This window comes from Lissotriton vulgaris, chromosome 4_1 (assembly GCF_964263255.1).
Source record: "Lissotriton vulgaris chromosome 4_1, aLisVul1.2, whole genome shotgun sequence".
NCBI lineage: Eukaryota > Metazoa > Chordata > Amphibia > Caudata > Salamandridae > Lissotriton > Lissotriton vulgaris.
The window spans coordinates 568,911,287-568,924,908 of NC_141691.1; the positions used below are offsets into that span (position 1 = coordinate 568,911,287).

General features: G+C 41.9%; 1 protein-coding gene across 13 annotated transcripts in view; it reads right to left on the bottom strand.

Moving 5' to 3' along the window:
- LRRFIP2 (LRR binding FLII interacting protein 2) overlaps positions 1 to 13,622 on the bottom strand; it is a 415,348-nt gene that overhangs the window by 28,175 nt on the left and 373,551 nt on the right. For all 13 annotated transcript variants that reach the window (XM_086964773.1, XM_086964762.1, XM_086964761.1 and 10 more), the window contains 3 exons: positions 9,560 to 9,609; positions 4,085 to 4,205; positions 3,645 to 3,724 (listed from right to left, as the gene is read on the bottom strand). In XM_086964773.1, coding sequence (XP_086820899.1) covers positions 3,645 to 3,724; positions 4,085 to 4,205; positions 9,560 to 9,609 — 251 coding nt within the window. The remainder of the gene's footprint in view (positions 1 to 3,644; positions 3,725 to 4,084; positions 4,206 to 9,559; positions 9,610 to 13,622) is intronic.

Genomic DNA, 13,622 nt, shown 5'->3' on the forward strand with positions numbered 1-13,622 from the left:
TCTATAAGAATTTGTGTGTGGGGCTAGCCCTGTTCTTAAACCGCTTCTTTAATTCTTTTGATGACACAGGCACACTAACAGTCAATGCTACATTGGGGAAGGGCCCCAGGCAATGAAGGTCATACCGCCCCATCTCACTTCTAAATGTGGACACAAAACGGTTTGCTGGTGTCCTGGCGTATTTCCTTAATCCTCTGATACCTGGTTTTATCAATCCGGATCAGGCCGGGTTGATCCACTCTCTTCAGTATGGGGATAATACCAAACACATTTGCATTCTTATTGGTCAGGTGCACCAATAGTGGGAGGAGGCTCTGCTTGTGGACGCTGAAAAGGCGTTCGACCTAGTGCACTGGCCTTATTTGTTTGTAACTCTGGGACGCTTTGGAGTGGGTAGGCGCTTTAAGAACTGGATTAAAAGAATTTACAGCACCCCGAGTGCAGTGGTAGGGTAACTGGGGTGAGTTCCGGCGGATTCGCTATCGAACAAGGGACGAGTCAAGGCTGCCTGCTCTCTCTGCTCCTGTATATGGAGCCTTTCGTGTAGAAACAAAGACACAACCCCAAGGCATCGGGTATCCCATTCGGAGCCAATCATCACTTGATTAGCCTTTATGTTGACAATATATTTTCAGTCACTCATCACCTGTCCGAAGTCCTAGCCAATGTCCTGGAGTTGCACGAATTTGGGGTGACATCGGACAGAAGTCGCAAATCTTAAACTTTACCGCACTGCCGAAAACAGAAGATACTCTACTATCACTGTCGACTTTCGTTGGACTGATGATGACCTCCTCTACTGGGTCCTAGCTTCGAGCCTCACTAAAACAGCTCAGGCTAACTACTATAGACTTACAGCCCTAATCCGCAGGGACTTAGCCAATGGCAATGACTACCTCTCTCGTGGCAGAGCAGAAGAGCTGCTGTTAAAATGAATATTCGTCCCCGGGCCCTTTACATTTTTCAAACTCTTCCCCCCACTCCACCGCCCGGCACAATCAACACCCTCCAAAGGGAGATTAGGCGCTTCATATGGGAGAAAAAGAAGCCCAGATTGCAAAAACAGCTGCTGCAATGCTCAAAGCAAGAGGGGGCCTTGCTGTGCCTACCATGCTACGCTACTATCAGGCGGCACAGCTACGATACCTTGTGGAGTGGAAGAATTCCCTGATGGAGAAACAATGGGTATTCATGGAACAAACTGTGCCGGGAGCACATCTCTGGCACGAGGAACGGCTACCCTGTGCCCACAGGGCTTGGGGTCTCTACTCGTCCCCTGTAACCAGCTCAGTGCTTAAGGTCTGGGACAGGGTGGTGGGGGCAGCAGGGCTCTCAACTTTCCCCTCATACATCGCGCGCATCTGTTTGCAAACCCGGAGTTCCCCCTGGCATGACCCCGGGTGTCACCAAACGGTGGAGTGCAGGTGGTTGAAAACAGATGGGCAGCCTCTTTGACCAAGAGGGTCTAATCCCATTTGATCAACTCAAAACTCACTACTCCTTGCTAGAGAATGATCAATTTACCCACATACAGTTGACACACTGATTGCTTAAATCTTAGGTACGCCCGAAAGCGAGCAGACCTCTGACCCCCTTCGATAAATGGATGTTCCTCAAAGTGAATGATAAGATGCTTATTTCTGAGATTTATCACCATCTGACGAAAACATTGCAAAGCCATAAGACACAAGGCCATATCCGTTGGGAATACGAACTAGGACGATCCTGCAAAGACAAGGAATGGGATAGACCCATTTTATAGGGCGCCCCACACGGCACATAACTTAGGGAACACTGAAACAATATACAAAGTTGTCTTTTACTGGTATTATACCCCTGCCCACATAAAAAAAATGGAACACAGTGTGACAGCCAGTGTTGGCGAGGATGTGGCAATCGAGGGATGCTACTCCATCTCTTATGGCACTGCCCAAAGCTCTCCAGATTTTGGGAGAAAGTCATGGAGGACATTGACAGTGCCTTTAAAACGGAGATCCCGCGATTACCGGCATACACTCTTAGGGTTCCCCAACACACTCACATATCCACTTAGGTCCACCAAAAGGAAACAGATAGCACTTGCCCTAAATGCAGCACACATACTACTATTGTCCATGGGCAGACAATGGATACACCAGTTATGGTCCCTGTTGGGTATGGAAAGGCTGTCAATGGCAATACGTACCGATTTTTCATCTTTCCCTAAAATCTGGTCCCCATTCATTTCCATCCTGTCCAAGAAATTTAGGGAACTAACATGCCCAGCTTACTAGTGAATCCTGCGGTTACTGCCCAACACACAAGATGACACAGTGGCCACGTGATTTAACTGGTTCGTCACGAATCTTAGTCGGTCACTGTATCATAAGCTCACTGGGTTGAGTCTTGGTCGGAAGGGGTGGGGAGTGGGAGTGCATGTTTGTTCTCCCTGGGTTACTTTTTAGGTTTCCTTGTTTTAAACTTCATTAATTGGCTTGCATTTTGACTTGTTGCACACAGCAAGATCAGGCTGAGACAGTCCAGAGGCGACCCCAGAGTATGAAGAACATTGCACAAACAAATATTACTCTATTATCTCTTAATCACCCCTCCCTGTACACGGCTGGCCGAATAGGGGTTGTAGGCGGCACGCTGTGTGAACCCTACTGTTGCACTGGCTTGTCTCGACCACATTCTGATATAACATGCGGCCAACCCGATTCAGGGCTGTAGGCAGCTTGCTGTGTAATCGTTTACCCATTCTCTCTGCCAATAAAAATTGATTTGATTATAAAAGATTGTGACGGGCCAAGCTGAAAAAAAATAAACTAAGGTTTCAGGGCATGAATATGAGCAGAGGCAAGGTAACCACTTAAAGAGTGCAGTTGAAGTTCCTGATATAACGTGAAGTGTATAAAAGCACCAGTAACAGGGACAGTCTTAATGGGAGGATATGAAAGCCCAAAAGGAGAGACTAATAAGCCTATCCACCAAACAAAAAAGGGGATTTACATAGGACAATTAGAGAAGACCATTACAAACATGGGTGGTGCTTAATACCCATAGTCCAGGAACAAAATGCCTTGCAGCACATGCGCTGCCCAGGCTCGCCCCTAAAAAAACAGACAGATGTGAGTGAAATATTGGCCTAGAAGCTACATCAGTTAAACCAGTAAAAACCAAACGCCTTCCGCATAAAGGAATGGGGACCAGAAAGACAATAAGACATAGTGGAAACTCCAGTTAAATGCTAAAGGTCTGGTATCCACCACCCACTGGTAACGGAGAGGACAAAAACAAATATGTTATTTACAGGTAAGTGCTAGTTTAGAGACTCCCAGAACGGACAAGGTGATGGGGCAGAAACTGCAATAAAAATAGTATGAGCAACAGCCAGGCATTCTTATTTAGAAAACACAACTCACAGCCAGCTCTCTAAAAGCCAAAAGTGATAAATCCATAGAAATGGGAAGGTCGCGCACACAGAATCACCCATAAAGCCCTTCATTAATTTAATTAACTATGCATTTTACAATAAACTTGAAATACAGCCCTTCACTTAAGAAAATGTGTGCAAGGAGCAGACTAGCAATTGCAGTGCAATACAAAAGGCAAACAGAGACCACTATATGACCTACATTTCCCAAAATAAAATAATCACTTACATTTTGCTCCATTGTTGTAATATCTTGCTCTGCTTTCGAAAGCTTGAATTTGTATTCACTAATTTGTCTGTTGGCATCTCCTGGACAAAAAAAAATAAAAAAAAATACACAGCTTAACATTCAGAAATAAAAGAGTTGTTTAGTAGTTCGATTATCTTTTTGAAACAGATGTAGGACCTACCTCTATGACAGGTTTTAAACAACAAATCTGTTTTACAGAGATGATGTCTAAGAACGTCCTGTGTCTTAGCCTTGAGGAGGATCAAGGTAATAACCATCATAAGTGATATCAATAAGATCCAGATTTTGAAGTAAAATCGGGGCTAGGTTAAATATGTTTATTCTACACAAGTACGCATGGTTAAAAAAAAATAAAGGTCCTCAAACTCCAAGTTCTGCAGACAATACAAGATTAAAATACATGTATAAAGTATACATACGTTGCATCTCTATTAGCTGCAAATCGGAACCATTCTCTAGTATGGCTGAATCTGTGGTTGTGTTTTCATTCTTTGAGTTCTTTTGCCGTTCCTCCTCTAAATGAAACTTCAGCTTCCCGATCTGAAAACATTTTTTTTAGAAAAACAAATGTAAAATAAAATGTTGCTTTCTCCAATATGTAGCAGACGATTAAACCAGGCAATTTATGATCTTGTTTGCCAAAACAATTCCATTGTAAATTGTTGAGTGAGTTATCACAGCACATTAACATTTTGCTGATAAATTTAATAAAAGCACCATAAATATATCAAAAAATCTCACTTTGTATGACCACATGAAGAAAAAAAAAAATTCTGAAATATGTATTCAGCTGATTGAGGGGCAGAGGTACGACCATATTTTGCAGTCGCAAACAGGAAATCGGCCCGTTTGCGACCGCAAAATTGGTCTGTCCCATGTACAAACCTTATTTTGCAAGTCGGTTACTGACTCGCAAATTAGGTTTTGGGACTCGCAATTAAGGGGGGCGCCAAGGGCGTCCCTTCCTAATAGCAAGTCTCAATTAAATGTCTGATTGTTTGGCAACCGCTATTGCGGTCGCAAAACACTAGCAGTGTACCACCTACTTCAAGTAGGTGCTAAGCCACAGGCAAATGGGAAGGGGTCCCCTTTGTGAGTGTGTGCGAAAATATTTTTTCAGACTAAGCAGTGGCCCCACGGACAACTGCCTGCTCATAAAAAATTAAACAAATGTTTCATTTTTCTTTTTTTAGGAAACCGGGCTCCATCAAAAAAAAATGCTTTATTTAAAAAGAACGGCTAAAGATTGGTGATGCGTTAAACCCAGATCTGTTGACTGGGTGTGAGTGTTTGATTGGTTCAGATGCTCCGTTCATCACCACCCCCTTTTGTACCGCTTTGTTTGCCATAAGTTGGCAGGGTATGCTCAGACGGGAGTCCCTTGCTTACTTTGCCACTGGATTCAAGCAAGCCGGGCTGAAGACGGCTGAAATGCCAGAAACCGGTCCTCAGAAGATTGTTTCCGGTCCAGGGAAGGCATGGCTGGGCAGTTTGGGCTGGACTGTTCCCATGAGGCACAGGGTCAGACTGATTTGCATATGGCCACGTCTGAACTGGGGTGGCAGAGTGGGCTAAAGAACGGTGATGGCTTAAACCCAGATCTGTTGACTGGGTGTGAGTGTTTGATTGGCTCAGATGCTCCGTACATCACCACCCCCTTTTGTACCACTTTATTTAATAAGCAGTCACAGACATGGTGGTCTGCAGACCCCAGAAGGCCACCATGCCTGGAAGTGCAAGCCATTCCTAATGGGGTCGCACATTGCCACTGCCTCATGAATTATAATGAGGCAGACAATTTGCGACCCCATTAGGAATTGCAAACTGTGTCTGAAACACTGTTGCAGATTCCTATTTTTGAGTCGCAAAATTACGCAATTTGCTACTCGCAAATTGATACAGTTGTACATCTGCCCTTAATATCAAACAAACCACTTTTTTACTGGACTTTAAACGTGCATGTTTGATAAGAGATGCAAAATTAAACTATTTTTAACTTCACACCATGTTGCAGATGAGGTAATCATTGCCATCGGTACAACAGCAAGTTTACTCCGTTCTTACCAATGGACACCACACCAAGTCGGCTCTCTAGATCTTAATTCTTGCAAGCAAAATATTTGGGATGCAGGAGGGTATGCACTGTTCCCCATGAGATCAGGTCAGTCGTGTTTAGGGTTCAGTAAACTCGAGTTGCTGTGCTGGTTACAGTGAGCAATCTAAACAAACGGATGGTGTATAGTGCTAGGGAAAGAAAAAGACGATTTGCAAGGATTGGCGTGCTATCGTAGCTGGGATCTTGCTTTGAGTGCTGAGGATAAACACCTTGTATTGATGAAGACTGGCGTTCCAGAACAAAATGAAGTTATCTACAGTGACATTTATAGACCATGATACAAAATAGTGCACCCTTCAAGTTCACATACATTCACAGGATCACTTTTTCTCCCGCAGAAGGCAAGGAGAAATATGTTCCCTTAGTAAATCGCATCATGGTGAAAAAAGTTACAAGAAATGTTCAAGTGTATAAACCTCTGGTTCACAACTAAGTTTCGGGGAAAAGAAATCCTCTACTCTAGCATCAACTGGCCCTCGAGTCCAGCCTGCTTGGAAGTCAGGAAGGCTGTGTCATGGAGATAATCTGCAGCTTTTGAAATTTGATGAATTATAAGCTTCCGTTTAGGTCATTAGAGTTCCAGTTGGAATTTTTCAGTGGGGAAAGAATTTTACGAATTGTCAGTGAAAACAGGAGGGTTCCAGTGAGAAAGGACACGTAAGTATATACTCCCATTGCCTGCTGGTCTATCCCTTTTCATAAACCTACTTATAGTGTAGAGGAATACTAAAGATATGGAAGAAAAATGCTATTAATGTTGTCAGGGTAAGCTAGTTAGAAATCAAACTGACTTATGTCCGGTAAATGCTACTATAAGGTTTTAAAAGACAGATCTATATTCAGGTTACAGTGGAAGGGTCACTGAGGTCCTGATGCAACTGCAGATAATCCTGATTGGTAAAGAGTAGGCATTTGAGTTGATTGGATAGGGAGGATGCATGCCATCAAGCTAAATCCGTATTGATGTGTCCAATCAATGTTATCATTGCTTTACTCTAGATCATGTACTCAGCAGTGAAGTAGGTCACTGAGTGAGGGAACTTTTGGGGATCCTTGGTAACCTTAACTGACACTTTACATCAACATAATGCAGCAGTGTTTTTTTAGGTCATTGAACCATTGAAGACATTAGTGGCTTCTCCAGACATTAAACACCTTTTTTTAAGTGACCGTAACAATGGTTTAAAATATTGGTCGTTCTGGTAATCGGATGCTTCAGTAATGGCTAGAATTATTACAAGGTACACTAATCAAGGCATCTCTTCTCCCATTTCTCTCGGCTACTTTTCTTTAAGAGATAATCAAGTTTCTTATTTGATATTTTGGTACCAGGTCAATTTTGATTTAAGGAGATGCATAAACAGTTTCTCTACACTGGGATACAACTTCAGTAATAGCTTAGCAGTTTGTTTACTGTTATTGGGGAGCTTCACCTCAACACAAACACAATATTCCAATCCAACCATTGGTCCTGGGAGTTCCAACTGCAAACCACTGTAATCTGGAAGTTTATGCCAAATGGTTCTATACAAGCCGTTCACTGTAACCATAACTTCAACAACCAGGATGCATTTGTATGTTAAACCCAGGAAGAGACCATTGCATCCTTGGTAACATGGAGTCATCTGGAAACATTATTTTTGTTAACCTTCAAGAATGGCCCAGAATATTAAATCCCACTGTCACACATTCCTGGCACTCACAAACTCCTATAATATTCTGAAGGAAGCAATCATCTAGTATCAAGAAGGAAGCGAGCATTCCAGGGCAATGATACATTGACTTTGAAGGTGGATGGGTGGCCCTAATATATTGCAAGATGTCTGTACCTGCAGTACAGGCCCTCTACTTATCTGATGGGAGGTCAAGTTCAAGGATTGTAGGCGGGGAGAGAAAATAGTTTTTTCAATCTCTCATGTATGGATTATAATTCTGCAGAGAACCATCAGTTTAGCCCAATGTGACCGAAGTAACGCTTTCAGCACCGCGCCATGGTACAGATGCGAGCACAGAGGCAAACAGGCCAAATGGAAAGCACACTGATTGTGCGTCACATTTGCAGTGTTGCGCTGTAAGTGTGCTGCTTCAAATCACCCCTTAGAGAGTCGGGTGGCAAGAGGGAGTACACAGGGATCCCTGGGATTCTCAGGTGGCCTCATTAACACACTGCAGCTGGCGTTCATGAGATCACTCCCCTCTTCAAATTGCTGGTGGTCCCTCTGCACCGAAAAGCGAACAGGCAGTTTCCAGCCACATTTTAATGCTGTGCTCTTTTGAAACGCCGACTCTTGAGCGAGCGTTACCAAGTCTGTGACCTATGTCGAGTGTATACAGATTTACCGGGATCCGACCAGTTTGAATATTGAAGAATACATTCTTGTCTTCAGTTGAAGCAATATTTCACTTAGACTGCTGGAAAAGTTGTAGCCTTTTTTGCCGCTTTATATGGGTTTGGATTCTAGTACCAATAATTACTCTCCATACTGTCTAAGGGTCATTCATCTGTATTTTTAAATGTCCTGAAGATGGTCTAGTGGATGCAAACAGTTGTAGACCGAAACGCCGACAACTAAACCAATTTCATGGATCATTTTATCAAAGGCAAAGTTGTCTGTATAATTTAAACACATTGCAGTAGCATTTTCTGTGAAAAGGTGTTCACAGTTGTAGCAAAGAAGGATTTATAATATTGTAACTTCTGGTTACTTTGTGTTTTGAATGATTTTGTACCGTTTTTAAATCAATGTTTTAATATATACACCATTGTGATAAATATTTCTTTGATGGTTAGTTTGTGTGTAAATAATTAGAATTTGATTTTTGAAAATTTGAATAGCAAACTACTTTGATAGACTTTGCCAACTTTGGATGCAATATTTACACAAGTATTTGATCTAACAAAACCCTTGTAGGCACATTTACCCGCTAATATTGGCTGCCACAACGTCAAGGGTCTATTGGGTTTCCCATTTATTGTTAAAAAGCGCTATTTAAAGCACAGGCACCCCAAGTTTGAGCCTGCAATGGGAACAGAGTATTCTGTATGTAATATTGTGCAACTCCAGTGTGTGCCAGGTGCAAACTGCCTGGGAGATAGGGCCTGTGCACCATTTAAAAAAATTCTGCCCCATCTACTTATAAGGGGGGAAGGGGAGTTCCAACATTTTCCAATGGGGAGGGAGGTCTGATTTGTGGCTATTTCAGGTAAAACAAATTCTGTTTCAGTTCCACCCTTTAGCAAGGATTCAAGGCATTCCAGTTTGAGAGCTGGCATCCTTAAGGATCTATCTCGCGGTTTGCTCAGCCGCAACTGGCTGCAGGTTTCAAGACCGTGCACAGTGGTATGTACGCATGCAGGTATCCGGGACTTCTGCCCCGAAAGCAACAATAGTCAATGAAGCGGAAAAGGAAAAAATAAGAAACTGGGCACTCTGACAGTCCTTGATAAAAAAATCAATTTTCACTCCGCACGGATCCGTGGGGAAAAAATTAACTAACGGGAAAAGCCATATGGGAAGCATAAAACAACTGGATTTAAATGTTCGTCTCGCCAAACTGAGATGGGCATGTTGAAGTAGTGAGCCACAAGATGGCGAACTTTCCACCACTTTCTAAAGAAGTTCACAGACGTAAGAATTACTAAACTACACTGTAAGAAAAAAGTGCACTGCAGATTTACACTTTTGCACAGCATTTTTTAAATATACATTTTATTCACAGTTAAACCGCTTTATCAGATCAAATTTGTTAGGTATCAGTAATAAAGTTCCATGATTACCTGTGACAGTAATTCATCCTTTTCTTCGGCCAGCTTCCGTAGCCTTACATCTAAACGAGAGAATAAATGCACGTTACTGGGTTTCAATACATTGTTGCACCCTGTCAATGGCACTCTGGGATCGCAGGTGGATCCTGGGGAGTGCAGGAATGTGAGGAGGGCATGTTTGTGTGGCTGCCAGAGCTGGGTCCAAATTATGCACTAACCTATGGTGTTAGGGCTTGATAATCTGTATTTTAGGGTAACAATGTACTTGACTATGAAGTTGAAAATTGAGCCACTGCAGCATGCTTTAATCATTCTGTAATGCTAATAAAGTTATTCTAAAAACAAATACTCAAGGGTTTCAAGAGCTACCTCAGATGATCACTATTATATTCGTTAGTTAATAGCATACGTTCAACACTACTTTTACAAATTAATGTTTTCTCACGTTTAAATTCACATTCTACCATTATCCAAATGGGCACCATTCTAAATAAATCATTTCTTGGGCGCACTACTCCGTTACAAATATTCGAAACACATACATGCACTTTTAAAAGGTTACAAACTTTGGTAATGTCAATGATTGGGTTTAACTATATCCTACTAAAATCCAAATATATGTTAATTAAGTCTCAGTCTAGGAAGATGGCGGTCACAATTCACATTTACTTCTGATTCACAATAAAAGAAAACAAATAACATTTACAGGTTAATTGTTCTTTAGAAGGACCCTCACATTTTTCAGCCTTTACTATACAAATCATTCAGGCACGTCTCAATCATGCTAAGTTAAACCCACAGCATTGTTCAAACTCAAAATAATATCTGGCTGTGGCCATATCATACCTAATTCAAGCGTTTCCACCAATGGTAAGAAGTAAAGACCCAACTGTTTTGCACAACTTGTCTCAAATATTTTGAGGCAGATAATCTTATATAAATATGTAGTAATCCACACAAAATGTTGAGTGAAGATGACTTTTATTCAGTACAAGTCAAGTACAGCAACCATCAGCAAAGCCACAAATACTGGTTTAAATTAGAACATTCTCATTGATGCAATTCCACTGCATCATGACTGCATCATCTAATTCTAACCATTACCACATAGTCCACATACAAGGCAATATTTTTTTTACATTTGGACAACTTAGTTATCATGGGTAATGTTTATTTCTGATGGATAAACTTTTTCCACAGATAAACAGATTTCTACTAAAGGATCCCCAAGTACAAGAGTGGATCTGGAAACGTATCTTGGCATCGGACACTAGGTGGCACTAGAGCAATATTTGTGTAGGAGAGCTTCTTAGCAGCATGTACCAAGTGTTTTAGTGCACCATACATTCAAAGTAGTTTCTCGCTTCAAACAGTGTCAGGGCTGATTATTTCAGCCCCGATTTATACAATCAACGAATGCTGAATTTTCCAGCGGTTTACGGTTAAACTATTATATACCAAATGACAGAAAAAATATACTATAATAAACCATAAATCAAATCTAAGATCCACCTATTGAAAAATATTGAAAAACGTAAGAATACTATTTATGAAGTCGATCAGTTAAACTTTATTCGGTTTGTAGCATGAAACAAACTATAAAATCAAAATGAAAGTCATACAGTACAATACTAGATTATTAAAAATAGTTACGTCATATATAATTGGCTCTTAACAAAATTGTAACATATTAGACCATTAAAATGTAGACAAAAAAACCTTATTAAATTGAAATCATATTACATATTGCACAATCACAAATCAAACTCCATAGCAAACCATAATCTGGCAGACTAAGACCTATTGCTTGCTATACTAGATTGAGTGTCCCTGTTTCGCAGCACCTTGGAGAGAAAAACCCACCTCTATCTGGTCGAGCCCTCCCAGCATGTGCTTTTTATGCTTCAACCAGGGAATTTTATTTGCGCGGTCAAGCCCCATAAAGTCTGGTTAAGTGTGTGTCTTCTTTCTACCAGACAGAATGCCATACTAATAGCAGTTTGGTTCTTAGTAAAGCAGAGACAATCCCAACGCCCAGTTCACTATGTAAAATAGTTTCCGAAATGGATAGGGGTTTCTAAGAATATATTTTCTTGTGTTTGTATCATACCATTTGCTCCCACCCCTCAGACTCCTGCCCCATATGATGCAGCTAAAATTGATTTGGCATTATATAGAGCAGCCCTCTCTAATGGGTTTGGGGGCAAACCTGAAAAGACGTTCAGTGTGTCTTGCCATATTAGATGTGCATCTTTCCCTATGGAGTTTCCAGACCCAGACAGAAGAGAACTGGATTCCTGGGTAATTGAAGGTTTTTGTTGTTTGTATTTTGGTATTTTGGTCCCCTTAATAAAAAAAAAAAAAAACAGGTGTTACCCGTTTCCCTGTTTGGCCACAGTTCATGGTGAAAGTTTTTGCTACATTTATTTTTAAATCCTTTTCTTTAATGTAGCTTGTGAAGTAGTTGATAGGTCTTTGCAGACTTGATGGGGTGAGCGCCAAAAGTGCTGCATCATCTGCGTTGCGTACAAGAGTAATGGTACTGGTCGCCCTCCAATTCTATGGGTATCTAAGCATTCCCGCTGAAGTTTTTTATAGTCCCCATTAATATAGAACAATAAGAGTAAGGGCGTCACCACACACCCCTGCCGAACTCCTCCCCTTTAAGAGGTACAATCAATTCACCCTCTGACCCATAACGGACTTTAGAATTTAAATTACTGTATGAGTATGAGAGAAGAGAATTCATTTCTCTCGGCGCCCCAAATTGTTGCATACATGCCCAGAGTTAAAGATTAACCAAATGAAAAGCAAAACTAAAACCAATAAAACACATGTATAAGAAGCCCTCTTTAGCTTGGATTTATTTACCCATCAACAAATTTAGGTTGAGCGACTGCTCAACAGTTCCCATCTCTTTCCTAAAGCTATATTCGGCATGTGTTAAGCTATCATTTGAGTCAGCCCAGGCTTCAATCTCTCTAGTAGGACCCTTTCCAATAGTTTGGCAGAGGCAAAAAAGTGAATTTTTCAAGAAATCGCAAATTACCACCACCTTGAATTGGTGGTAATTTGCGATTCCTTAAGGCCAAATTGCACTTTTTCTGTGCTTCATACATTGCATTTAAGTAATCGCCATTTGTGATTCCTTAAATGAAATCGCAAAATAGAGAATCGCAAATTTTGAGATTCTCTAATTTCTAATTTGCGATGTCCTTTTGGGATGACATCCCAAAAGGCCTTTTCCCGTTCGCAAACGGGCAGATTCTGAGAATCATCCCGTTTGCGAACGGGAAAACGGGGAAACTTGGCTTCAGGATGCGGATGCTGCTATTTCCAACCTAGCATGCCCCCCTGAGTACTCTATGTACACCCTAAACAGATCATCAAGAGGTGGTGGTATAGCTCGGATAGTCAGGTCTTGTTTTACCTGTGTATGAAGCGGCCTTAACATTGCCGGATGTGAGAGTGCCTCTTTTAAGATCGCAGTCAGCCCCCAGTTTACGTTCTCTGGGATGGTTGTGTATCGTCCGCCGGGTAGTGATGTGGGGTTCAGAAATTCTTTCCCCGATGTGGTTGGCACACTAGTTACAGGTTGTGCTAACTTTTCCATCTTGGGGGATCTGAACCTACATTTTGACACTCCCACTAACTCGACGGTACGTAGCATCTCTGCTGACTTAGAGGCCTTTCAGCTCACCCAACGGGTATCTCAGCCCACTCACGTGGGGGGACACATTTTGGACCCCTTTTTTACCAATCTGGCTGAGACTAAAGTTATATCCATCTCCCCGTTAGTGTGGACAGACCACTTCCTTGTGACCATTCAATGTCCTTTACCCGCGACCTTTTCCACCTCTTCGGTCAGACGGGTATCTAGGAGGCATTGGAGCAAGCTAAGGCTTGAAGACTTTCACCGCCTTCTAGCGGAAGATCCGCTGGGCCCATTGCATGACGTGGAAGCGGGTTATGACCTTTTTTGCTCTTGGATCACCAGGGCTCTGGACTCTCTGATCCCCATCGTATCGAGTAAAATCAGTACCAGAGAGTCGAGTCCCTGGTATGACAGTGCCCT